Here is a 25,052-nt window from a genome sequence, read left to right on the forward strand (position 1 = left end):
GGGACACAAGACAAAACTGGAACTGGATAATAAACTGGAGAATTGTCAGGTCCATGCGGTTGATATGTGCTGTCTTACCAGGGTCTTCAAGTAAGAATGTGTCAGTCTTCAAAAACCTTCACCAATGCGTGCCACATGTAAATCAATCTAAAATAGGACAGTTAAAAATGTCAATAAAATTTAAAAACAAGAAGATCTAAATAATGACCATGCCAGTGAAAAAGACAGTGATAATCATAGAAAGGGGACAAAGCGCAAATTCTCATTTAACCTCTTAACAACCAAGCCATTTTGTAGGTTAAGGACCAGGCCTTAATTTTGAAATCATACCACTGTTAATTTATGAGGTTATAACTCTGGAACGCTTCAACGGATCCTGATGATTCTGACATTGTTTTTTCATGACTTATTGTACTTCATGTTAGTGGTAAAATTTCTTCGATATGACTTGCGTTTATTTATGAAAAAAATGGAAATATGGCGAAAATTTTTAAAAATGTTCAATTTTCAAACTTAATTTTTTTGCCCTTAAATCAGAGAGATATGTCACAAAAAATAGTTAATAAATAACATTTGCCACATGTCTACTTTACATCAGCACAATTTTGGAACCAAATTTTTTTTTGTTAGGAAGTTATAAGGTTTAAAACTTGACCAGCAATTTCTCATTTTTCCAACAAAATTTACAAAACCATTTTTTTTAGGGACCACCTCACATTTGAAGTGAGTTTGGGGGATCATTATAGCAGAAAATACCCAAAAGTGAGACCATTCTAAAAACTGCACCCCTCAAGGCGTTCAAAACCACATTCAAGAAGTTTATTAACCCTTTAGGTACTTCACAAGAATTGAAGAAATGGGGAAGGAAAAAATGAACATTTAACTTTTTTTCCCCAAAATTTCTGTTTGGACACAATTTTTTTAATATTTTATCAAAGGTATCAGGAGAAAATGAACCACAATGTTTGTTGTGCAATTTCTCCTGAGTACACCAATACCCGATGTGTGGAGGAAGACCAATCTTTAGGCACATAGCAGTGCTCAGAAGGGAAGGAGCATCATCACATTTGGAGAACCCCTGATGTACCTAAACAGTGGAAACCCCCCATAAGTGACCCCATTTTGGAAACTAGACCCCCCAAGGAACTTATCTAAATGTGTATTGAGCACTTTGAACCCCCAAGGGGTTAACTAGGGTGACACTTCTATAGATGGGATTTTTACGGACGCGGCGATACCAAACATGTGTATTTTTTTGTTTATTTTATTTTTTTTTACATAAAAATGTGTATTTTTTAGGGGATTTTTAGGAGATTTTTTAAATGTAATTTTTTTACATATTTTAAAAAAATGTTTTTTTTTTAACCTTGCCCCATCATGGGACTTTTACTTTCACTTTCGGTACAATACATTACAATGCTCCAGCATTGTAATGCATTATACCTATGCTGAAAGCTGCAGACACCATGCTGTGAGCATGGTCTCACCAGCTTTCCGTAGGTAAATGACCCAGAGGTTGTCATGACACCTCCGGGTCATCATGGCACAGGTCGGGCCCCACGATTACATCGTGGGGACGCCGACCTGAGGCAGAGGGAGCCCCCTACCCTCTGCCTCCTCCTCTGAATGCTGTGATCACGCTTGATCACAGCACTCAGGGGGTTAACAGCGGGGGGCTGTGGTGGCACCGCTCCCAGCTGTCAATGCAGAAGCTCAGCCACTGCAGCGCTGAGCCTCCTGCACTGAGATTGGGCAGGAGAAGCTGAAATTTCAGCCTCTCCTGCCCGATCGCTGCTGTGTTTGGTCGGTCAGATTGACTGACCAATCACAGCGCTTGGGGGGCAGGGACCGACTGCAAGAGTCCCTTCCCCCTTGCCGTGCTTACAGTTGGCACTGAACTGTCACTGCGTGTTTACATGTAGTGGCAGTTCAACGGCATGATGGGGATAGCCCGTCAGGTTGCGGGAAGTTACCTCCTGACATGCCGGGCTATCCCCGCCATTGGACGTTAAGGGGTTAATCCTAATGGATATACCGTTTTCAGGGTCCAGATCCAATGGGTTTCTAATTGACCCAATCTTTGAGATAGATTTCCACCACGAATACTTATATTTAGCAAATCAATCCCTTTTACCCTTAACAATGTACTGTCACAATTGTGACATAATTTAAAGTGGTGTGGAAGTTATCCAAGTGGTCAGCTGCAGCCTGGATGCCCAACACATTTTCACACACGTGGACCTTCAATTGCCAAGTTGTAAGACCAACGTAAATTACATGGACAGGTGGCATGGCAAATAACGCATCTAGTGGTACAGGTGATGGATTTATTAATTGTAAATTTCCTTGCACCACTTGAATCAACGAAAGAATCACATTTGTCTATGTTGTGACGTCTCCCTTGTGGTACACTCTGCTTTTTTTACTTGTTTAATGTACTGTGTTTTTAATAATAATTAATAAAAATTGTATATTTTACCTTAATGGATCTCTTCATTTCCTGGATTTACTTACACTAGGGTTCTAGGTTTCATATTGATGTGAAGTGCCATTGCTTATGCTGTTTACATTATGTAGATTAGTTTCTTACATTATCTTTACACATCACTATACATGTGCATGTGAGTATATTTGTATAAGCATATCAAATCATGTGTTTCAATTTGTTATAGGTTCCTTAACTTATTTGTATTCTGTGTGGTGATCCTACGTATATGCATGGTCTTTCTTCACTTTGCTCTAGGTTCTTTAACTAATGTAACCTTATCTTAGCAATTGTTGTTCCTAATTTCCTTTTTTATTCCCCATCCATACTCCAGTGTCGTAATTAGTGCCCATTTACTATATCTCCACATACTTTGTTATTGTGGGCTCTTTTCTCCTCTATGTCTAACCTACTTGTCAGTGCCTGCTGGAGCGCATGCGCGCTGGCCCTCCGTTGCTTGGTGCCACCGATGGCGTCTCTATCGGTTAGGAACTGGTCATGTGGCAGCATCTTTGCTCATATGTTCCCACGTGAGCGCGTTGCTGCACGTCATCATGGCCTTTCCCCTTCCGATGATGCCATAGGCCACGCTGACTGGGGTCAGGTGCTGGCGCTACATGTGCCAATAAACAGCAGCGTTCCTTATTCAGATATGCTTTATGCAGTCTGATTGGTGTTACCATACTTTTTAAAGGGGTCAGTCACAATAGTATGCCACTCCCCCAGAAGAAGACCACACCTGCTGAAACACACGTAGGTGAAATGGCACCTTTGTTGCAGCCAGGTTTTGTTAGACCATTTCTTATTAGGCTACTTTCACATTAGCGTTTTTTTGCGCAGTGCATCGTGCGCAATAGAAACGCATGCAAAAAACACATCATGCAAGTTTTTGCATGCGTTTGCGTTTTTTATGCGCATTCATTCTCTAGGGGTTAAAACCAGTGTCTACACATTTTTACGCCAAAAACGCATGCACACTAAAACACAGACGAGCGCATGTCCATGCGCACACCTGCGTTCACATAGACTGTAATGCGTTATTGTGTCGCATTCCGTGCGTAATCGCGCGCATGCGTTTTTTACACCTTTCAGCGGACCCAAAAATGCAACAGGTTGCGTCTGGCGCGCCTAGGCGCACACCTTGAAAAACCACATGCGCACGAAAACGCATACGAACCCGTGAAAACGCAAGACCATGTGCCCCCTATGTTAAACATAGGTAGGCATGACGCATGTGCATGGACGCGCACGATGCGCTGCGCAAAAACCGTTAATGTGAAACCAGCCTTAGTTTATGCAATCTTTATTTAATGCAATCTTTATTTAATTTGTGTGTTTGGGCTAGGCACTAACTGCTTTGCCACAGCTCCTTGCATTTCAACAAGTCACGTTTTGATAAATCACATGTATATGTGTGTTTGGGCTGGAAATTATGCTTATTGTTACAGCTCTTGCATTGCATTATGTAAGTCATTGTATGGCAAACTACATATAAATGTTCAAAAATAACAAATCAGTATTTGCGCTAAATGTATCCTCTTAATGGTGGAAGTTCACAGAAAAAACAGCTAATTAAGTAGATGTATCCCGTATATTAGCAAAAATGTCTTGTGATAATGATCAGTAGAAAGCAAACAATTCCACTTCACTCTTAAGTCCCTTTGGCATTAGGGAGTCCAAGTTAAAAATCCACCTGCTCTCTGCGCGGGACATCTGCTTAAGAAAGTCCCCTTTCCTCCAATTTTTTTGGACAATTCGGCATGAAAAAACAATTGCAGCATGCTGTGAGTACATCCAATGATCGCATCACACTTACCCATTCACGTCTATGGGTCCATGTGAAATCCAGACTGCACTCGGATGTCATCTGTGTGCAGTCTCATGACACTCAGAGGGACAACGGTGAAAATGGAAAAATTGCATTCTCTGTCTTCACTACGGTGATGCCATTCTCTCATGTGAGAGAATCATATCACACTAAGGTGATTAGCTTAATCAGCCCAATTCTCTCTTATCAGAGTATTCACGGCAGTGTGAGTGTATCCTTATTGTTGCTCTACACCTTCTCCAGCTTTCATCCATGTTTTCATCACAACTGCTCCCACCACATTTTTTTTATCTTTTTTTTGCATTTGCATTAATTGTTTTTAATGAGCCGCCCTGACAAATTCAATGGGTGGAGGAGCAGTCTATATGAAGAATACTACTTTTCTGCCACTACTCTCATGAGAGTTGTGCCTGATCCCACCACTCTTCTCTATTTCTTATCATCAGGACTTCACCATGGAGCACTCCAATTTTGTCTTCCATTTTTATGAACTGTCCTGGAATTTCAGAATGGTTGGCAATCCTGCCTTACGATCTTATCGTATATGACATGTCTGCCGTCCCAGCACAGCTCGTCGATTCCTCGTGCCAACTAGTTTTCTTCTTTCCTTTTCCATTTTGTCTTACTTAAACTTGTACTTACTATTCTCTCTGTTTTTCCCTTAGGTAACATTCACTAGGATACGATACCACAAAGTTGTCCTCCGTTGGAAGTGGCAAAATAAGGTCACTAGAATTTATAAGAATTTAAAATTATCACAGGAGTGGGATTTGAATTTATAAGTCAACTATGTTATATTCTGAAGACATGTAATAAATTGAAAAAAAAAGTTAAAAATACCTACAAAATGTCTACAAAACTGATTCAAATTACAATGCATTTTTACATTCTTCACAAAGAAAACTACAAAATTAAATATTCCAGCACTAGCATCACTAATGGGAGGCCTGCAAGCTGCGTGTTAACTGCCAGCATCCCCAATTCCTCTTTTTATTATCTGGACTGGCCCGAAAACATCACTGCGGTGTGATGGGCATCTGACATTGCGCCAGGCTGGCAAATCAAAACAAGAGCAGGCAAGAGGTAGTTTGCAGGGCTCCCATTGTCTTGATGACTCTGTGAAAAAGAACAGATAGTACATAGAGGTCATAGAGGTCATTCATGTGCTGTCCATATCTGAGTGCATAAGGGAAGCTATGGCTAGTTTCACATTAGCGTTTTTTTAGCGCAGCGCTTTGTGCGTAATAGAAACGCATGCAAAAATGCATCATGCGTTTTGCATGCATTTACGTTTTTAGGCGCATGTGGTTTAACCAGTTTGTAGACATGTTAACTCTTAAAACGCATGCAATTTCAAATGCAGGCGTGTGCATGTCCATGCGCACGCCTGCGTTCCCATAGACTGTAATGTGTTATTTTTGCGCATTCCGTGCGCAAGCGTGCGCATGTGTTTTTTTGACGCCGTTGGACGGACCCAACAATACAATAGGTTGCGTCGAGCGCGCCTAGGCGCACACTACAAAAACGCTTGGGCATGAAAACGCATACGTGCGCGTGCAAGCGCTAGACCATGCGCCCGCCATGTTAAACATAGGGGCGCATGGTGCACGCGCATGGACGCACTGCGCTAAAAAATGCTAATGTGAAACCAGCCTAAGCAATGTTTTTTTTTTCATATGAGAAAAAAGGATTGAAAAAAACATCTGATCATGTTTTGCGCATCTGAAAAAAACGACACATGAAACTGGCTTTAAACAATTATTACACTTTGCAACTTTGCAAGTAGAACAGTATTTTCACTAGCAAAAGTATTCAGCCATAAAATTCGACAACACTGTTTTGCAGGTGTCATAAGGGGTGAGACATGAACTCCACATCAGGATTTACTGTTAGGCCAGGGTCACACTGGCGAGGAATACGGACGAGTGAGAGGCGTTAAAAGCACGCATTAGACACAGACCAATGATTCTCTATGGGTTTGCTCCCAACAGCCGTATATTTCTCGGGCGTATTCTACGGTCTGTGCCAATCGCAGCATGCTGCGATTGTCAGCGTACTACGGCCGTAGTACGCCAATGCAAGTCTATGGGTGCGCTAAAAATACAGATTACACACGGACCACACATGTGACTTGCAAGAAATACGCACCAGGTGTCTTTTAGAAAAGCCGGCAATTCAGTGCGCTATACAGTAAACTCACACTGACAGGTTTAATAAAAAAAGAAAGAATAGATACAGTATATACACATAGAATACATATATACACTCACTGGCCACTTTATTAGGTACACCTGTCCAACTGTGTGTTAAGACTTAATTTCTAATCAGCCAATCACATGGCGGCAACTCAGTGCATTTAGGCATGTAGACATGGTCAAGACAATCTCCTGCAGTTCAAACCGAGCATCAGTATGGGGAAGAAAGGTGATTTGAGTGCCTTTGAACGTGGCATGATTGTTGGTGCCAGAAGGGCTGGTCTGAGTATTACAGAAACTGCTGATCTACTGGGATTTTCACGCACAACCATCTCTAGGGTTTACAGAGAATGGTCCGAAAAAGAAAAAAAATCCAGTGAGCGGCAGTTCTGTGGCCGGAAATGCCTTGTTGATGCCAGAGGTCAGAGGAGAATGGGCAGACTGGTTCGAGCTGATAGAAAGGCAACAGTGACTCAAATTGCCACCCATTACAACCAAGGTAGGCAGAAGAGCATCTCTGAACGCACAGTGCGTCGAACTTTGAGGCAGATGGGCTACAGCAGCAGAAGACCACACCGGGTACCACTCCTCTCAGCTAAGAACAGGAAACTGAGGCTACAATTTGCACAAGCTCATCGAAATTGGACAGTAGAAGATTGGAAAAACGTTGCCTGGTCTGATGAGTCTCGATTTCTGCTGCGACATTCGGATGGTAGGGTCAGAATTTGGCGTAAACAACATGAAAGCATGGATCCATCCTGCCTTGTATCAACGGTTCAGGCTGGTGGTGGTGGTGTCATGGTGTGGGGAATTTTTTCTTGGCACTCTTTGGGCCCCTTGGTACCAATTGAGCATCGTTGCAACGCCACAGCCTACCTGAGTATTGTTGCTGACCATGTCCATCCCTTTATGACCATAATGTACCCAACATCTGATGGCTACTTTCAGCAGGATAATGCGCCATGTCATAAAGCTCGAATCATCTCAGATTGGTTTCTTGAACATGACATTGAGTTCACTGTACTCAAATGGCCTCCTCAGTCACCAGATCTCAATCCAATAGAGCATCTTTGGGATGTGGTGGAACGGGAGATTCGCATCAGGGATGTGCAGCCGACAAATCTGCGCCAACTGTGTGATGCCATCATGTCAATATGGTCCAAAATCTCTGAGGAATGCTTCCAGCACCTTGTTGAATCTCTGCCACGAAGAATTGAGGCAGTTCTGAAGGCAAAAGGGGGTCCAACCCGTTACTAGCATGGTGTACCTAATAAAGTGGCAAGTGAGTGTATATATATATATACATGTCATTGTGACAAACATATATATATATATATTTATATTTCACAGAGTTCTTCATAGCAGAATAGCCGCTAATTAAATTGCCGGCTTCTATCAAATCATTCCCCAACCCGACATGAAATGACAAATGGTTTACATTTAGTAAAGCATTTCATTTCATGTCCTTGACTAATAATTAGATGCGGGTTTGTGTGCAAAATTTGGGAGTTGTAGTTGTTATTTTAAGGGGTTAATTCTTTGGTAAAAAATGTGTGGGCTTCCCATTGCCCTATATTGGTGGCGAGTGGGTTAATCTAACAAAGGGTTAATGTCACCATTTGATTGTAAGGTGACATTAACCCTTTGTTAGATTAACCCATTCGCCACCGCTACAGGGCAATGGGAAGCCCACGCATTTTTTACCAAAGATAGGTGCATAGTTGCCTTCAACTTGACCACAATTTATCACTATATTTTAAGATCCTTTTTTATGATTATATGTGAATTTGTGCTAAGGGCCCGTCACACATAGCGACTCACCAGCGATCCTGACAATGATATGAACTTGTCAGGATCGCTGGTGCATCACTACATGATCGCTGGTGAGCTGCCAAACAGGCAGCTTCACCAGCAATCAGCACCAGCGACGAAGAGCGCGCTCGTCGTTGTGTACCTTAGATACCAGCGCGCTGGTGCAGGGAGCTGGTAACCAAGGTAAACAGCGGCGCTTAGAAACCAGCTGTTTTCTAAGTGCCACGCTTAGAAACCTGCTGTTTACCTTGGATACGAGCTGGGAGCTCGCTGATCACTGGTCTCCCGCCTGCCACACGCAGCGATGCGTCCAGTGGGAGACTAGCGAGATCGCTGTGTGTGACGGGGGCTTTAGGCTTTCAGCATACTTACTAATGTTTGAATAATGCATTGATGGTCAGGAGGTCCAGTGAAGCGTTGCGAGCAGTGGATTTAAGCTAAATTTTGTTTACAATACATGCCACTTTCTGCTGACCACGCCCTTTTACATGCCCATTCCTCAAAAATAATATAAGAGCAAAGTAACCAAATTAAAAGGCACGTTACACCGTCAGCTGCAGTCTTAGAGGCACTGCAAATAGCAAAATGAAAACTTTTTTAGTATAGATAATATAATAGATGTTACATGAAGTCCCATTTAACCCAATTAACACTAATATTACCACAGTAAAATGACCAAATAGTGGTAGATTCTAGTAATACACAAAGGCTCTATAGACCATATACAGCAAGTGAAATATGTGTTGAATACGTCACCAGTTTTCAAAGTAAATATATTTCTTAAGGTGCTATTAACATAATTTTACAGTAAATCAGCCACAACCAGGTGCTTCCTGCAATAGCTTAAGGTACTGTCACACTTAGCGATGCACCAGCGATCCCGACCAGCGATATGACGTGGTCAGGACCGCTGGTACATCGCTAAGTGGTCGCTAGTGAGCTGCCACACAGGCAGATCTCACCAGTGACATCGCAGGGTTCGGGGGTCGCTACTTACCTGTCAGACGAGGCGATCCTGACGTCCTCCCGCCTGCGTCCACGCGTCGCTCGTCTCCACAGCAGGAAGCCCAGCAGGAAGCTGACAACGAGAAATGGCCCAGGACGTTCTCGCGCGATCAGCGATAACCAGAGGGGGAGCGGTCATAGGTAAGTATCACACATAGCGATATCACTAGCAATATCGCTATAACGTCACAAAAAACAGTGACGTTATAGCAATATTACTAGCGATGTCGCTTAGTGTGACAGGCCCTTTAGACAAAGGAGTGAAAAAAATTATCAGAAGAGTTGTCCACAGGTCAAGGACCACCTGTGGATTGTTACATAAAGACCTGGAATCAGCAGGTACCATTGTTTCAAAGAAAACAATAAGTAAGGCACTCAACCTTCATAGCCTGTATGCATACTCACCAGGCAAGACATAGTTGCTGAACAAAAAACATGTTCAAGTACATTTAAAGTTTGCTCAACAACATTTAGACAAGCCTGTGAAATACTGGGAGAATATAGTGTGGTCAGATGAGACCAAAATGTAACGCTTTGGATGCCATAATACACATCATATTTGAAGGTCAAAATGCATAGCATATGACTCCAGAAACACCATACCAAAAGTGAAGTTTAGAGGTGGAAACATTACCGTTAGTAATACACTACACAGTTATGGATTAAAATCCTGCATGTATTAAAATCCTGCAGGGCACACAAGGTCCCCCGCCTCATGCCAGCACATGTTTAGACCCATTTGAACTTTGCCAAGGACCATCTGGATGATCCAGAGGGGGTGTGGGAGAAGGTCAAGTGGTCAAATGAGACCAAAATAGAACTTTTTGGTATTAACTCCACTCGCCATGGTTGAAGGAAGAGTTAGGGAGTACAACCCCAAGAACGCTGTAAAATCATGAAGCATGGTGGAGGAAATATCATATTTGGATAGGCTTTTCTGCAAAGGGAACAGGATGACTGCATCGTATTGAAGGGATGATGGATGGGGTCATGTATCGTAAGATTTTGGCCAACAACCTCCTTCCCTCAATAGGAGCATTGAAGATGGATCGTGGCTGGGCCTTTAAGCATGACAATGGCCTGAAAAACACAGTCAGGGCAACTAAGGAGTGGCTCTGTAAGAAGCATTTCAAGGTCTTTTATGAGCACCTGGGTTACTCTCACACTTCTCTGCCGTGATGATCTCATGTGGGCTAGGTTGTGGCCTGTCCTCAGCCCTACAGGATTTAAGTTCGAGAGTGCCATCATATTGTTTATTGAGATTTTACCTTTCCCCAGAGATAAAACATGACATGGCTGTTGTCAGTTATTTGACCATTATGGATTTGGGCTTATAGGCCAGGGTTATGGTTATGAGAAAATAGGTATATCTTCCCTAGTTCCCCTAGAGCTGGAAATCTATGCCTCATCACAATCAGGCTTCTCCAAACTCCAAAAATTCAATATTTAGATAAAATATGGCTGCCAAAGATGCAATATTTCCCTAACAGGGACAAAAAGCATCTAGTGTAAATGTAGAACACTTCTTTTTGAAGGGACAATGCATTTCTTGGGGACGAAAGGGTTCTTTCACTTCTGTGTCAATGCGTAAATACATGTTGTCTGCAAAGACCTGTTGTCAAATTATTTCTCCATTCTAAATCTCAGTCTTTCTGACAAAAGGCATCTTCTTTCAGTCACCTGAGCTTCAACAAGGACTTACTGTAGTTTAATTAAAGGGAATCTGCCACCCCATTTTTAGAGTATCAGCTGCCGGCACCGCCATCAGAGGCTTATCTACAGCATTCTGTAATTCTGTAGATAAGCCCCCGATGTAACCTCAAAGATATGAAAAAGGAGTTATATTATACTCACCCAGGGGCGGTCCGGGTCCGGTGGGTGTCGCGTTCCAGTCCGGCGCCTCCCATCTTTTAACGGTGACGTCCTCTTCTTTGCTTCCCCTTGTGGCTCCTGCGCAGGCGCACTGCTCTGCCCTGTTGAGGGCAGAGCGGAATACTGCAGTGCGCTGGCGCCGGGAGAGGTCCGACGCCTGCGCACTGCAGTATTCTGCTCTGCCCTCAACCGCCCCCCCGGTGAGTATAATATAACTCATTTTTCTTATCTTTTAGGTTACATTGGGGGCTTATATGCAGCATTACAGAATGCTGTAGATAAGCCCCTGATGGCGGTGCTGGCGGCTGATACTCGAAAAATGGAGTGACAGATTCCCTTTAAGATGGTAACTTCTTTTTGTCTCCCATCTATACATCACAGTCTTACTCATTTACCATAGGCTAAACTGTGTAATTCATATAGAGGCAGCCAGATTGCTAGCTTTTGTTTCCTACTGCAACAGAGAGAAAGGAAGAGGGGGAGAACATACTCCTTCACTACAGAGTTATAGAGATTTGAATATTTTCTATGACAAATGTTCAAATATTTATAAAACCATGTGCTTTATACTTCACAAATACGTGCTACTTTGTGTTGGTATATCACATAAAATTCCAATAAAATAAATTTGAGTTTGTGGCTGTAACGTGAAAAAAATGTGGAAAAGTTCATGAGGAATGAATACTTTTTTAAAGCACTGTACATAAATAATACATACTGTAGATATTTGTATATAACCATTCATACAATCATTGCCGAGGTGTTGGCACCCTTCAAATGGTTCCAGAAAATGAAGTATTTCTCCTAGAAAATTATTGCAATTACACTTATTTCGTTATATACATGTTTATTTCCTTTGTGTCTATTGGAGCAACAAAACAAAAAAAAAAGAAAATACAGGCAAATTGAACATAATTTCACACAAAACCCCAAGAATAGTACGGACAAAATTATTGCCACCCTCAACTTAATATTTGGTTGTACACCCTTTGGAATAAGTAACACTTCCTATAACCAACACGTTTCTTTCAACTCTCAAATGGTGTTTTGGACCACTTTTATTTTCCAAACTGCTCCAGGTCTCTTATATTTGAAGGGTGCCTTCTTCCAGCAGCAATTTTAAGATCTCTCCGCAGGTGTTCAATGGAATTTAGAGCCGGACTCATTGCTGATCACTTCAGAACTTTCCAGTACTTTGTTTCCATCCATCTCTGGGTGCTTCTTGAAGTTTGTTTGGGATCATTGTCCTGCTGGAAGACCCATGACCTAGTACACAAACCCAGCTTTCTGACTCTGGGCACTACATTGCGACAAAATCCATTGGAAATCTTCAGGTGTCATGATGCCTTGCAAGGCACCCAGTGCCAGAGGCAGTAAAGCAATCCAAAATCATCTTTGATCCTCCATCATATTTGACTGTAGGCACTGTTTTTTGTATGCCTCATTCCGTTTTCAGTAAACAGTAGATCCCAGAAGGATTTTGGTTTACTCATGTACATTTTTACAAACTGAAGTCTAGCTTTTTAATGTCTCTGTGTCAGCAGTGGGGTCCTCCTGCATCACATTTCATTCAAATGGTGATGAACTCACACTGATGCATCCTGAGCCTGCAGGTCAGCTTGAATTTCTTTGGAACTTGAATGGGGCTGCTTATCCACCATCTGGACTATCCTGCGTTGCAACCTTTCATCAATTTTTCTCTGAAGTCTATGTCCATGGAGATTATAAGAACTTGACCCCGAACTCCATAGAAGCCAATGGGAACCTGAACTTAGGTGCGTTAAAATGGTCATAGTAAGTGCTAAGGGGCTGCAAAAGGAAGCAAAATGGGGGAAACAGCAGCACAATTGCCCTGCAATCAAAAAAATATATAAAAAATAATAATCTAGAACCAGGAGGTGGAGGTCAAAGTTAAGCAGTGCCGTACATGTGTAGTTTACTATACGTGTCTATAAATAAATAAATAAATGAATAAAATGATATGGGGTTGGGTCGCCCTCCCAGGGCCGTGGGGTACTCGATACCGGGTCGGCGTCAGGGGAATGTGTCACAGCAGTGGTGACCCGGTCCGTGGCCCTGGGCGCCCAAGTAATGAGGGATTGTAGTTAATGGAATGGAATAGTTTGTGACGCCACCTGTGGTGTTCGGCAAGGGAGGTGTTAAGCCGACGCTGCAAACAGATCCTCCGGGACTGTTGGTGTGGTGCAGCAATGATGGTATAGCCCTCCACAGGCATGGCTGTTGTCCCAAGGCAGTGTAGATGTGGGGACACTTAGGTGGTGTAGTGTCCGGCGCAGGGGATGTAGCAGTGTCAGGCAGACGGAAGCAGGAAGGAATGGAGGACACCAGGGCATGTAGTTCCAACGCTTTACTCACAGTCAGTAGTGCCCGCTTCTGTGCCGTGTCCTCCGGGTGAGGGACCCAGTCAACCTCCAGGCAAGATGGAAAGCTCCCCTCCAACACTCCGCCAACTTATGTGCCTTTCCTGAACGTCTCCTCTATAGCGCCTTTAAGTGTAAAGATCTCCAGTACCGTGGTACGCTGGAGTTCCTCCTGACAGATGTTCCCAAGAACTCTACTCGTACGGCAGACAGCTGTAGCCTGCTTCGGGGACTCCCTTCTCCTGAGTCCCGGCTCTCTATCCAATTGCTCTTGTGCCCCAAGTCTTAGATGGGAGTAGTGCATTTACAGCCAACTACTCCACCGGTGTCTGCTGCAGAACCATAAGTGTCCATACAACCTCGGGGACCGGGCCCCGGCCTTGCGCTGAGAACCTATAGGCAGGGTTCCTCTTCTAACCCACGTCCTCTCTGTTCTCTCTACTCCTTTGTTCCGTACTTGTCTCTGTTTCAACAATTATTCTTGTAAGTGCTGGACACCGCTCCCAGCCGGGATTTCTTGCAGTGTCCTTTGAGGTAGACATCATCTTCGCAAAGTGTCCTTATGTAAAACCAAGAGAGGGCACCTAAAGAGGTGCAACTATTTACAGGTAAGAGTTTTTGGATCACTCCAAGTTCATGATCGCTAGTTCACTTTAAAGAACGCTGCCAATCCAAACAGGGCAACTCTGGGAAAAACAAAACTAACCATAATGGTCAAAATAAAACAAGAGCACAATGGTGTAAACAAACCCTCCTGGGTCACGAGAGTTACAACTTATTAGTGCTGGTCCCCTCCTGGGGTTCTGGAAGCTGATTGGGAACTGCTACCAGATGTGGTATCTTCATCTTGAATCTGTTGCTGGTTTCTTGCTAAACGCATGTATTCTGCCTCCCACAGGGTGAGATAGGGACTGGTCGGGGTAATTGAAAGGGCAATTGAAACATCAGTTGCCTGCGGGTATGGCACATCCGCTGACAGCACTGCTGTTGCTGTTGGCGACTCAGCCGGCGCCGTCACTAATTCCCTGGGATCTGATTCCTCAGTGTCCATCGGGACTTCAGTCAGTGGCACCATAGTCGGGGATCGTCGGCGAAGGTCAACTGGGCCATTCCTATCAATGGGTTCCGCTCCCAAAGCTAGGGTCAACTCCGGGGCAGTAATCGTACCTGGCGTTTCCAGCCGCGGTTTCGGCTCCGGTTCCTGGAGGTAGATGGCAGCAGCCGCACATCCCAGAGTGACTGATGGGATGGACCGCAGTTGGATCCGTGCCGGGGCCAGGCCGGTTTCGGCCGGGGTCATCGGTGGAGGCCGTTGCAACAGCGCCCGGTCCAGATGGAGACGCGGTCCTGGCCCTCCGTTCTGCTCCCGAGCCCTCATATATCTCCTCCGGACGGGACTCACTCAATGGAATATCTGTTTTAAGGTGGTGGCGGCCGCTGAAGAGGATGTATCAGCAGTCGCAGCCACCGCAGGGGCGGCCTGGGAGCGAGTGGCCTCTCCTCCCCCCTTTCTTCTGACTTCTCCTCTCTTTTCATCATGGCGTTCTTCTCCCTGCCTTGGCCCCTTACCCGCCACTGGCTTCTTCTGCCCCTCCTTCCGGGGGCGGCATCTTCTTCCAGCGCCTCCAAAACAAACTAGTATACGAACCCCTCGGGGGGTGGGCCATGTTGCTGTCACATAGTAATTCAGGCAGGGGAGGCCCAAGACTCTTTGCGGTCTTTTCCTATCTCTTCACGCCCTTCTTCTCCGCGCCAGCGGCCATTTTTAATATTCATGTCACAGTCTATTAAATTGGGTCTTCTGCACATTTTCAAAAGTTCAAAGTCCAACAAATCTCAGGCACACATAACCCGATGGTATCGGGTCTCGTCATCCTGTTCTTGACGCCAAGTTGGGTCGCCCTCCCAGGGCCGTGGGGTACTCGGTACCGGGCCAGCGTCAGGGGAATGTGTCACAGCAGCGGTGACCCGGTCCGTGGCCCTGGGCGCCCAAGTATTGGGGGATTGTAGTTAATGGAATGGAATAGTTTGTGACGCCACCTGTGGTGTTCGGCAAGGGAGGTGTTAAGCCGACGCTGCAAACAGATCCTCCGGGACAGATGGTGTGGTGCAGCAATGATGGTATAGCCCTCCACAGGCAGGGCTGTTGTCCCAGGGCAGTGTAGATGTGGGGACACTTAGGTGGTGTAGTGTCCGGCGCAGGGGATGTAGCAGTGTCAGGCAGACGGACGCAGGAAGGAATGGAGGACACCAGGGCATGTAGTTCCAACGCTTTACTCACAGTCAGTAGTGCCCGCTTCTGTGCCATGTCCTCTGGATGAGGGACCCAGTCAACCTCCAGGCAAGATGGAAAGCTCCCCTCCAACACTCCGCCAACTTATGTGCCTTTCCTGAACGTCTCCTCTATAGCGCCTTTAAGTGTGAAGATCTCCAGTACTGTGGTACGCTGGAGTTCCTCCTGACAGATTTTCCCAAGAACTTTACTCGTACGGCAGACAGCTGTAGCCTGCTTCGGGGACTCCCTTCTCCTGAGTCCCGGCTCTCTATTCAATTGCTCTTGTGCCCCAAGTCTTAGATGGGAGTAGTGCATTTACAGCCAACTACTCCACCGGTGTCTGCTGCAGAATCATAAGTGTCCATACAACCTCGGGGACCGGGCCCCGGCCTTGCGCTGAGAACCTATAGGCAGGGTTCCTCTTCTAAGCCACGTCCTCTCTGTTCTCTCTACTCCTTTATTCCATACTTGTCTCTCTTTCTTATGGAAGCTTAGGTTTCAGTTCTACGTCTTTCTCCTTCTTTTCATTTCCTCTGCCAGCTGGCTCAGATCACTGAGGCAGCTGCAGCACTCCTTCCTCCATCCCTTCTTCCAGGGACCCTCACTCCTGTCTGAGTGACTTCCTACCCGACTGACCTTCTGTCAGACGGAACCTCACAACCTACACTTTCCCACTCTTTTATGTATCTTAACTCCACCCACCTCCCAGCACATCCAGTGTTCCAAGCAGGGAACCACCAAAGGTGCTCTGCTACTCTCTAAGCACTGAGCTGCAATGTGGTTGTGCAGAACTACCCTGTTGTGTGGGGTGCGAGTGTTGGAGTGTGGTAAGTGGTTCCCACCTTACCTGGATGGTGGGGCACTACACCTTAGGAGAAGGTGCAGTACCTCTGTGGCGACTGAGCCTCAGGGGCGCCACAGGGTCCCCCCCTATTTTGGATAACCACTCAAGAGAAAGTAGACAACTGTTAGCTGGTCTTTTTATGGCTGGAAAAGGCATGTGCATGTACCTTCCCAACCTATCAATATTAGCTGTCTGCTTTGCCTTTGCTGGTTATTAAAAATGGGGGACCCAGAAAAAAATGACATGAAGTCCTCCGTATTTTTAATATATGAAAAAACTTGGCATTCCTGCTTATCCTTTCGACTACACTGCTGCTCTGTATACCGACCTCTGGCTATATCCTGACGACGCTACCTGCCGATGCTGCCCTTAGTGGTTGCAATATCACTACTCCAACTCAGGTCAGTCATTATCAGAATAATTTCGCACACAAAATGAAGTCTATTGCAGCCCAACTTAGGCAACAAGTCTCTGAACTTCAAAATTTTGATGCCACATACCAAGAAAAATTTTCTAATGTGCAAATACAGGTGTTAGGTCAGTAAAAGGAAATTACTGAGTTGCAGAGGCTACTTCTGGATTTGTGCAATTCAGGCTCGGCATTAAACACACGCATGCTGTGGGGATCGTTATCATTATCATGGATTCTTTAATCAATATTTATTCTATTTCCAGATGCAACCTGCTTTGTTTACCAGTGATAGGAAAAAGGTTATTTTTATCATTAATCTCCTTACTGATGAGGCTCTTGCATGGGCCTCACCTTATGTGGAAAAGAACTCTGACCTCCTAAATGACTTGGTTTCCTTCATTGCTGATGTGACATGCAGAAATAGTGCTAACTACTGTTGCTTCAAAAGCATTCAGCAACTAGAGGGGTTAACACAGTCACAGGAGACAGGGAGTGGTTAGCAGAGCCCCAGGGGATTGTGGGAAACTTGTTTATTGTTCTGGCAGCAGCCAAAGGGATTAGTGGTGTGTGTCTGTGATCTGTCTCACAAAAGTTCAGGCAAGTGAATGATAGGGACACAGGATTCCATTACAGAGTGGAGCTGGGCTAACCCCTGTACTGCTAGTTGAAAAAGTCTATCATGAGCAGGAAGAGGACTGGAAGAAGTTGTGTCACTGGAATAATCTCCCTCAGCAAACCCTCACCCTCTCCTCCATTACACTGTGCTAGAAGGAATGTTGTGTACTACTGTGCTTTTGTAAAGAGTCTTGTAGGGTGGCATCAATTTCACCACAATAGAAATAGTATAATAAGGACCGACAGGTCTTCCACTATGCTCAATCCAGCAGATGGACACCCAACCAAGAGTGTTTACATTTCCAAACATTAGTGGCAGACACCAACAAAGTGACATCAATTTCACAACAGTAGAAATAGTATAATATGGACTGACAGGTCTTCCACTATGCTCAATCCAGCAGATGGCCACCCAACCAGGAGTGTTCACATTTCCAAAATTTTTGGGCAGACACCACCAAAGTGGCATCAATTTCACCACTAGTGTTGAGCGATACCGTTCGATACCCAAAAATATCGTATCGGATGGTATCGCCCGATACGAAAAAAATATCGGGTATCGCCGATTCCGATACCGGAAGTCCCATTCAAGTCAATGGGACTTCCGGTATCGGAATTAAAAAAAAGGCCTTTATTTCCTTGTTGGCTAATTCTACATAATTGAAAACAAATAAGAATCATGTAGAATGTATTGTGGGAGGTGGAGGAGACATTAAAAGCATAGTGGTTTATTCAAATCACATGGCATAGCATTAATTCCAATTTTTTTTTTCAAGACGTTCGGAGTTAAAAAGATATTGACTATGCTAACTTTTTTATATTTAGTCAGATATGTATGTTTCGCAACTTCCATGCTCTTCACCTTCTTTTGTACTTCTCCCACACTTTCTCCTTCATGATCCGCAGCAGTGTAGCATTTTTTTCATCAACTTTTTCTTCACCTTATTCATCTTCTTCTTCACCTTCTTCCCATTAATTTTTTTTTCCATTCTTCATATTCTTCTTATTCAGCTATTATTAATTTTCATATGCTATTTCTTCATCTTCTTCCTATTCTTCTTTTTCTTCATTTTCTTATGGTGACAGGCATTCCTGTAGTACTTATCTATAAAAGTTATAAGATTACACCTTACGTTCTGCCTGTCACAAAAGATTTACAACAGGATTTGTCCGCGTTCAGTTTGGCCTGCAGCAGCAGGCATTTTCCAGGGGCACCACGAGGAGGAACGGACTCACCCCCATTTACTGCTTAGTCTTCTTCTGCTTATAATTTTGATTTCTTCTATGCTGATTTTTTGTCTTATGCTTAATGTTCTTCTGCTTTCTGTTCTTCTGCTTTTGCTTCTTCTGCTTCTTGTTCTTCTGTCTTTTGTTCTGTATCTTGGTGGTTGTCTTCATGTTCTTTGTCCTCTTGGTCTTATTATTTAGGGTCATATTTCTGGTCTTCTTTGGTGTGGTCTTCAGGGTCGTCATCATCAGGGTCATCGTCATGGAGATCAATAAGGATTACCAAAGACAATTTCAAAAAGCTTGATCTTGGAAATGTAGCAGAAGGTACAAGAAGGCTGAGAAACTGGCGAGAACCAGCAGACAGTGCTGGCACCCGGATGGGTAGCAGAAGGAACAAGAGCCAATGGCACTACCGAGGACCAACTGACGGTGCTGGACAACGGTTACTAAGCAGAAGGTACCTGTGCTAAAAAGCACTACCAAGGACCAGCTGACGGTGCTGGACCTCGGATACCGAGATGGAGGCACCTAGGCCAAAGGCTGTGGCGAGAACCAGCAGACAGTGCTGGCACCCGGATGGGTAGCAGAAGGAACAAGAGCCAATGGCACTACCGAGGACCAACTGACGGTGCTGGACCACGGTTACTAAGCAGAAGGTACCTGTGCTAAAAAGCACTACCAAGGACCAGCTGACGGTGCTGGACCTCAGATACCGAGATGGAGGCACCTAGGCCAAAGGCTGTGGCGAGAACCAGCACACAGTGCTGGCACCCGGATGGGTAGCAGAAGGAACAAGAGCCAATGGCACTACCGAGGACCAACTGACGGTGCTGGACCACGGTTACTAAGCAGAAGGTACCTGTGCTAAAAAGCACTACTAAGGACCATCTGACAGTGCTGGACCTCGGATACCGAGATGGAGGCACCTAGGCCAAAGGCTCTGGCGAGAACCAGCAGACAGTGCTGGAACCCGGGTGGGTAGCAGAAGGTACCCATTGAAAGCAAAGTAGCCAGGCCGCAAGCCGGCCGCAGTTACCGAAACCCACAGTCCTACAGGGGGTCCATGTCCCATTGGCACTACGGATCCAGCCTTCAGTGCCAGTTCCCGCAGCCCACATAGGAGTCACCTAAACTGCAGGCACCGTAGAGTCGGCTAACCCGGCCGCAAGACGACAGGACAACGGATTGGTGGCATAGTGACCTTGACACTACCCGGAAACAGCAGGCGTGCTGGAACCAGGCTGGGCAACAGGGAGTCCCCATGCCAAAGACACTGCCGAGAACCAGCTGACGGTGCTGGAACCCAGATAGGTATCAAAAGCTACAAGAGCCAATGGCACTACCGAGGAACAGCTGACGGTGCTGGACCACGGTTACTAGGCAGGAGGTACCTGTGCTAGAAAGCACTACCAAGGACCAGCTGACGGTGTTGGACCTCGGATACCGAGATGGAGGCACCTAGGCCAAAGGCTCTGGCGAGAACCAGCAGACAGTGCTGGAACCCGGGTGGGTAGCAGAAAGTACCCATTGAAAGCAAAGTAGCCAGGCCGCAAGCCGGCCGCAGTTACCGAAACCCACAGTCCTACAGGGGGTCCATATCCCATTGGCACTACGGATCCAGCCTTCAGTGCCAGTTCCCGCAGCCCACATAGGAGTCACCTAAACTGCAGGCACCGTAGAGTCGGCTAACCCGGCCGCAAGACAACAGGACAACGGATTGGTGGCATAGTGACCTTGACACTACCCGGAAACAGCAGGCGTGCTGGAACCAGGCTGGGCAACAGGGAGTCCCCGTGCCAAAGACACTGCCGAGAACCAGCTGACGGTGCTGGAACCCAGATGGGTATCAAAAGCTACAAGAGCCAATGGCACTACCGAGGAACAGCTGACGGTGCTGGACCACGGTTACTAGGCAGGAGGTACCTGTGCTAGAAAGCACTACCAAGGACCAGCTGACGGTGCTGGACCTCGGATACCGAGATGGAGGCACCTAGGCCAAAGGCTCTGGCGAGAACCAGCAGACAGTGCTGGAACCCAGGTGGGTAGCAGAAAGTACCCATTGAAAGCAAAGTAGCCAGGCCGCAAGCCGGCCGCAGTTACCGAAACCCACAGTCCTACAGGGGGTCCATGTCCCATTGGCATTACGGATCCAGCCTTCAGTGCCAGTTCCCGCAGCCCACATAGGAGTCACCTAAACTGCAGGCACCGTAGAGTCGGCTAATCCGGCCGCAAGACGACAGGACAACGGATTGGTGGCATAGTGACCTTGACACTACCCGGAAACAGCAGGCGTGCTGGAACCAGGCTGGGCAACAGGGAGTCCCCGTGCCAAAGACACTGCCGAGCACCAACTGGCGTTGTTGGAGCCCAGGGACAATCATGGTGTAGGCCGAGGCCTACTTGGTGGTAGTTTTAGATTGTTTGTAGGCTACAACAGACTGTCAACGTGCTCCAATTAGGCATCTGTCTCCACTCTGTTTCCAGGATTTCACATGACCAACAACACCGCCAGTTTATGCTTACAGCAGCCGTCTGCCCAATCCACACGTGTTGCTGTGTTACTGGGATTCTGTAATGTCAGCAGATCCCCTGATGTGTGTCTGCCACTGTCTCCTGCTCTGTCCACATTCCCACCGCTTGCAGTGGGAAGGTGGACAGCGCAGGAGACAGTGGCGGACACATATTGGGGGATCTGCTGACGTTACAGAACCCCAGTAACACAGGAACACGTGTGGAATGCGTGGACGGCAACGGTGAGCAGGAACTGGCGGTGTTGGAGGTCAGAGGAAATACTAGAGACAGAGTGGAGACAGAGGCCAAATCAGAGAATGTTTAAATCTGAAGTAGTTACAATTTGGATGCAGCAGCAGTTTGCCCTCCACACAGCATGGGATCAGCTGACGTTACTGAACCCCACTTTCACATGAACGAGTGTGTTTTTCTGTGTGGACAGCACTTCCGAGCACCAACTAGCTTTGTTGGAACCCAGGGACAATCATGGTGCAGGCCGAGGCCTACTAGGAGCGAGGTGTAAAGCAGAGGTATTTTGACTTTGGAGGGAGCAGGACACTTTGCCCTCCACACAGCAGGGGATCAGCTGACGTTACTGACCCCCACTTTCACATGAACGAGTGTGTTTTTCTGTGTGGACAGCACTTCCGAGCACCAACTAGCGTTGTTGGAACCCAGGGACAATCATGGTGCAGGCCGAGGCCTACTAGGAGCGAGGTGTAAAGCAGAGGTATTTTGACTTTGGAGGGAGCAGGACACTTTGCCCTCCACACAGCAGGGGATCAGCTGACGTTACTGACCCCCACTTTCACATGAACGAGTGTGTTTTTCTGTGTGGACAGCACTTCTGAGCACCAACTAGCGTTGTTGGAGCCCAGGGAGAACCAGGGTGCAGGCCGAGGCCTACTTGGTGGCAGTTTTACATTGTTTGTAGGCTACAACAGGCTGTCAACGTGCTCCAATTAGGCATCTGTCTCCACTCTGTTTCCAGGATTTCACGTGACTACCAACACCGCCAGTTTATGCGTACAGTAGCCGTCTGCCCAATCCACACGTGTTGCTGTGTTACTGGGATTCTGTAATGTCAGCAGATCCCCTGATGTTTGTCTGCCAATGTCTCCTGCTCTGTCCACATTCCCACCACTTGCAGTGGGAAGGTGGACAGCGCAGGAGACAGTGGCGGACACACATTGGGGGATCTGCTGACGTAACAGAACCCCAGTAACACAGGAACACGTGTGGAATGCGTGGACGGCAACTGTGAGCAGGAACTGGCGGTGTTGGAGGTCAGGGGAAATACTAGAGACAGAGTGGAGACAGAGGCCAAATCAGAGAATGTTTAAATCTGAAGTAGCTAAAATTTGGAGGCAGCAGCAGTTTGCCCGCCACACAGCAGGGGATCAGCTGACGTTACCGAACCCCACTTTCACATGAACGAGTGTGTTTTTCTGTGTGGACAGCACCAACTAGCGTTGTTGGAACCCAGGGACAATCATGGTGCAGGCTGAGGCCTACTAGGAGCCAGGTGTAAAGCTGAGGTATTTTGACTTTGGAGGGAGCAGGACACTTTGCCCTCCACACAGCAGGGGATCAGCTGACGTTACTGACCCCCACTTTCACATGAACGAGTGTGTTTTTCTGTGTGGACAGCACTTCTGAGCACCAACTAGCGTTGTTGGAGCCCAGGGAGAACCAGGGTGCAGGCCGAGGCCTACCTGGTGGCAGTTTTAGATTGTTTGTAGGCTACAACAGACTGTCAACGTGCTCCAATTAGGCATCTGTCTCCACTCTGTTTCCAGGATTTCACGTGACCAACAACACCGCCAGTTTATGCGTACAGCAGCCGTCTGCCCAATCCACACGTGTTGCTGGGTTACTGGGATTCTGCAATGTCAGCAGATCCCCTGATGTGTGTCTGCCACTGTCTCCTGCTCTGTCCACCTTCCCACCGCTTGCAGTGGGAAGGTGGACAGCGCAGGAGACAGTGGCGGACACATATTGGGGGATCTGCTGACGTTACAGAACCCCAATAACACAGGAACACGTGTGGAATGCATGGACGGCAACTGTGAGCAGGAACTGGCGGTGTTGGAGGTCAGGGGAAATACTAGAGACAGAGTGGAGACAGAGGCCAAATCAGAGAATGTTTAAATCTGAAGTAGTTACAATTTGGAGGCAGCAGCAGTTTGCCCTCCACACAGCAGGGGATCAGCTGACGTTACTGAACCCCACTTTCACATGAACGAGTGTGTTTTTCTGTGTGGACAGCACTTCCGAGCACCAACTAGCGTTGTTGGAACCCAGGGACAATCATGGTGCAGGCCGAGGCCTACTAGGAGCGAGGTGTAAAGCAGAGGTATTTTGACTTTGGAGGGAGCAGGACACTTTGCCCTCCACACAGCAGGGGATCAGCTGACGTTACTGACCCCCACTTTCACATGAACGAGTGTGTTTTTCTGTGTGGACAGCACTTCTGAGCACCAACTAGCGTTGTTGGAGCCCAGGGAGAACCAGGGTGCAGGCCGAGGCCTACTTGGTGGCAGTTTTACAGTGTTTGTAGGCTACAACAGACTGTCAACGTGCTCCAATTAGGCATCTGTCTCCACTCTGTTTCCAGGATTTCACGTGACTACCAACACCGCCAGTTTATGCGTACAGTAGCCGTCTGCCCAATCCACACGTGTTGCTGTGTTACTGGGATTCTGTAATGTCAGCAGATCCCATGATGTTTGTCTGCCAATGTCTCCTGCTCTGTCCACATTCCCACCACTTGCAGTGGGAAGGTGGACAGCGCAGGAGACAGTGGCGGACACACATTGGGGGATCTGCTGACGTAACAGAACCCCAGTAACACAGGAACACGTGTGGAATGCGTGGACGGCAACTGTGAGCAGGAACGGGCGGTGTTGGAGGTCAGGGGAAATACTAGAGACAGAGTGGAGACAGAGGCCAAATCAGAGAATGTTTAAATCTGAAGTAGCTAAAATTTGGAGGCAGCAGCAGTTTGCCCGCCACACAGCAGGGGATCAGCTGATGTTACCGAACCCCACTTTCACATGAACGAGTGTGTTTTTCTGTGTGGACAGCACCAACTAGCATTGTTGGAACCCAGGGACAATCATGGTGCAGGCTGAGGCCTACTAGGAGCCAGGTGTAAAGCTGAGGTATTTTGACTTTGGAGGGAGCAGGACACTTTGCCCTCCACACAGCAGGGGATCAGCTGACGTTACTGACCCCCACTTTCACATGAACGAGTGTGTTTTTCTGTGTGGACAGCACTTCTGAGCACCAACTAGCGCTGTTGGAGCCCAGGGAGAACCAGGGTGCAGGCCGAGGCCTACCTGGTGGCAGTTTTAGATTGTTTGTAGGCTACAACAGACTGTCAACGTGCTCCAATTAGGCATCTGTCTCCACTCTGTTTCCAGGATTTCACGTGACCAACAACACCGCCAGTTTATGCGTACAGCAGCCGTCTGCCCAATCCACACGTGTTGCTGGGTTACTGGGATTCTGCAATGTCAGCAGATCCCCTGATGTGTGTCTGCCACTGTCTCCTGCTCTGTCCACCTTCCCACCGCTTGCAGTGG

The 25,052-nt window shown here is 46.6% G+C and overlaps 1 protein-coding gene across 2 annotated transcripts in view; it reads left to right on the forward strand.

Moving 5' to 3' along the window:
- The window catches only part of KMO (kynurenine 3-monooxygenase), a 509,384-nt gene that overhangs the window by 464,845 nt on the left and 19,487 nt on the right, over nt 1-25,052 (forward strand). The window contains exon 14 of one of the 2 annotated variants that reach the window (XM_073585735.1): nt 4,979-5,038. The exons of the other annotated variant lie outside the window; for it this stretch is intronic. Coding sequence (XP_073441836.1) covers nt 4,979-5,038 — 60 coding nt within the window. The remainder of the gene's footprint in view (nt 1-4,978; nt 5,039-25,052) is intronic. 2 annotated transcript variants of the gene reach the window in all.

The sequence above is a fragment of the Dendrobates tinctorius genome, unplaced genomic scaffold (assembly GCF_039654945.1).
Source record: "Dendrobates tinctorius isolate UK_male_01 unplaced genomic scaffold, ASM3965494v1 ptg000087l, whole genome shotgun sequence".
Lineage (NCBI taxonomy): Eukaryota > Metazoa > Chordata > Amphibia > Anura > Dendrobatidae > Dendrobates > Dendrobates tinctorius.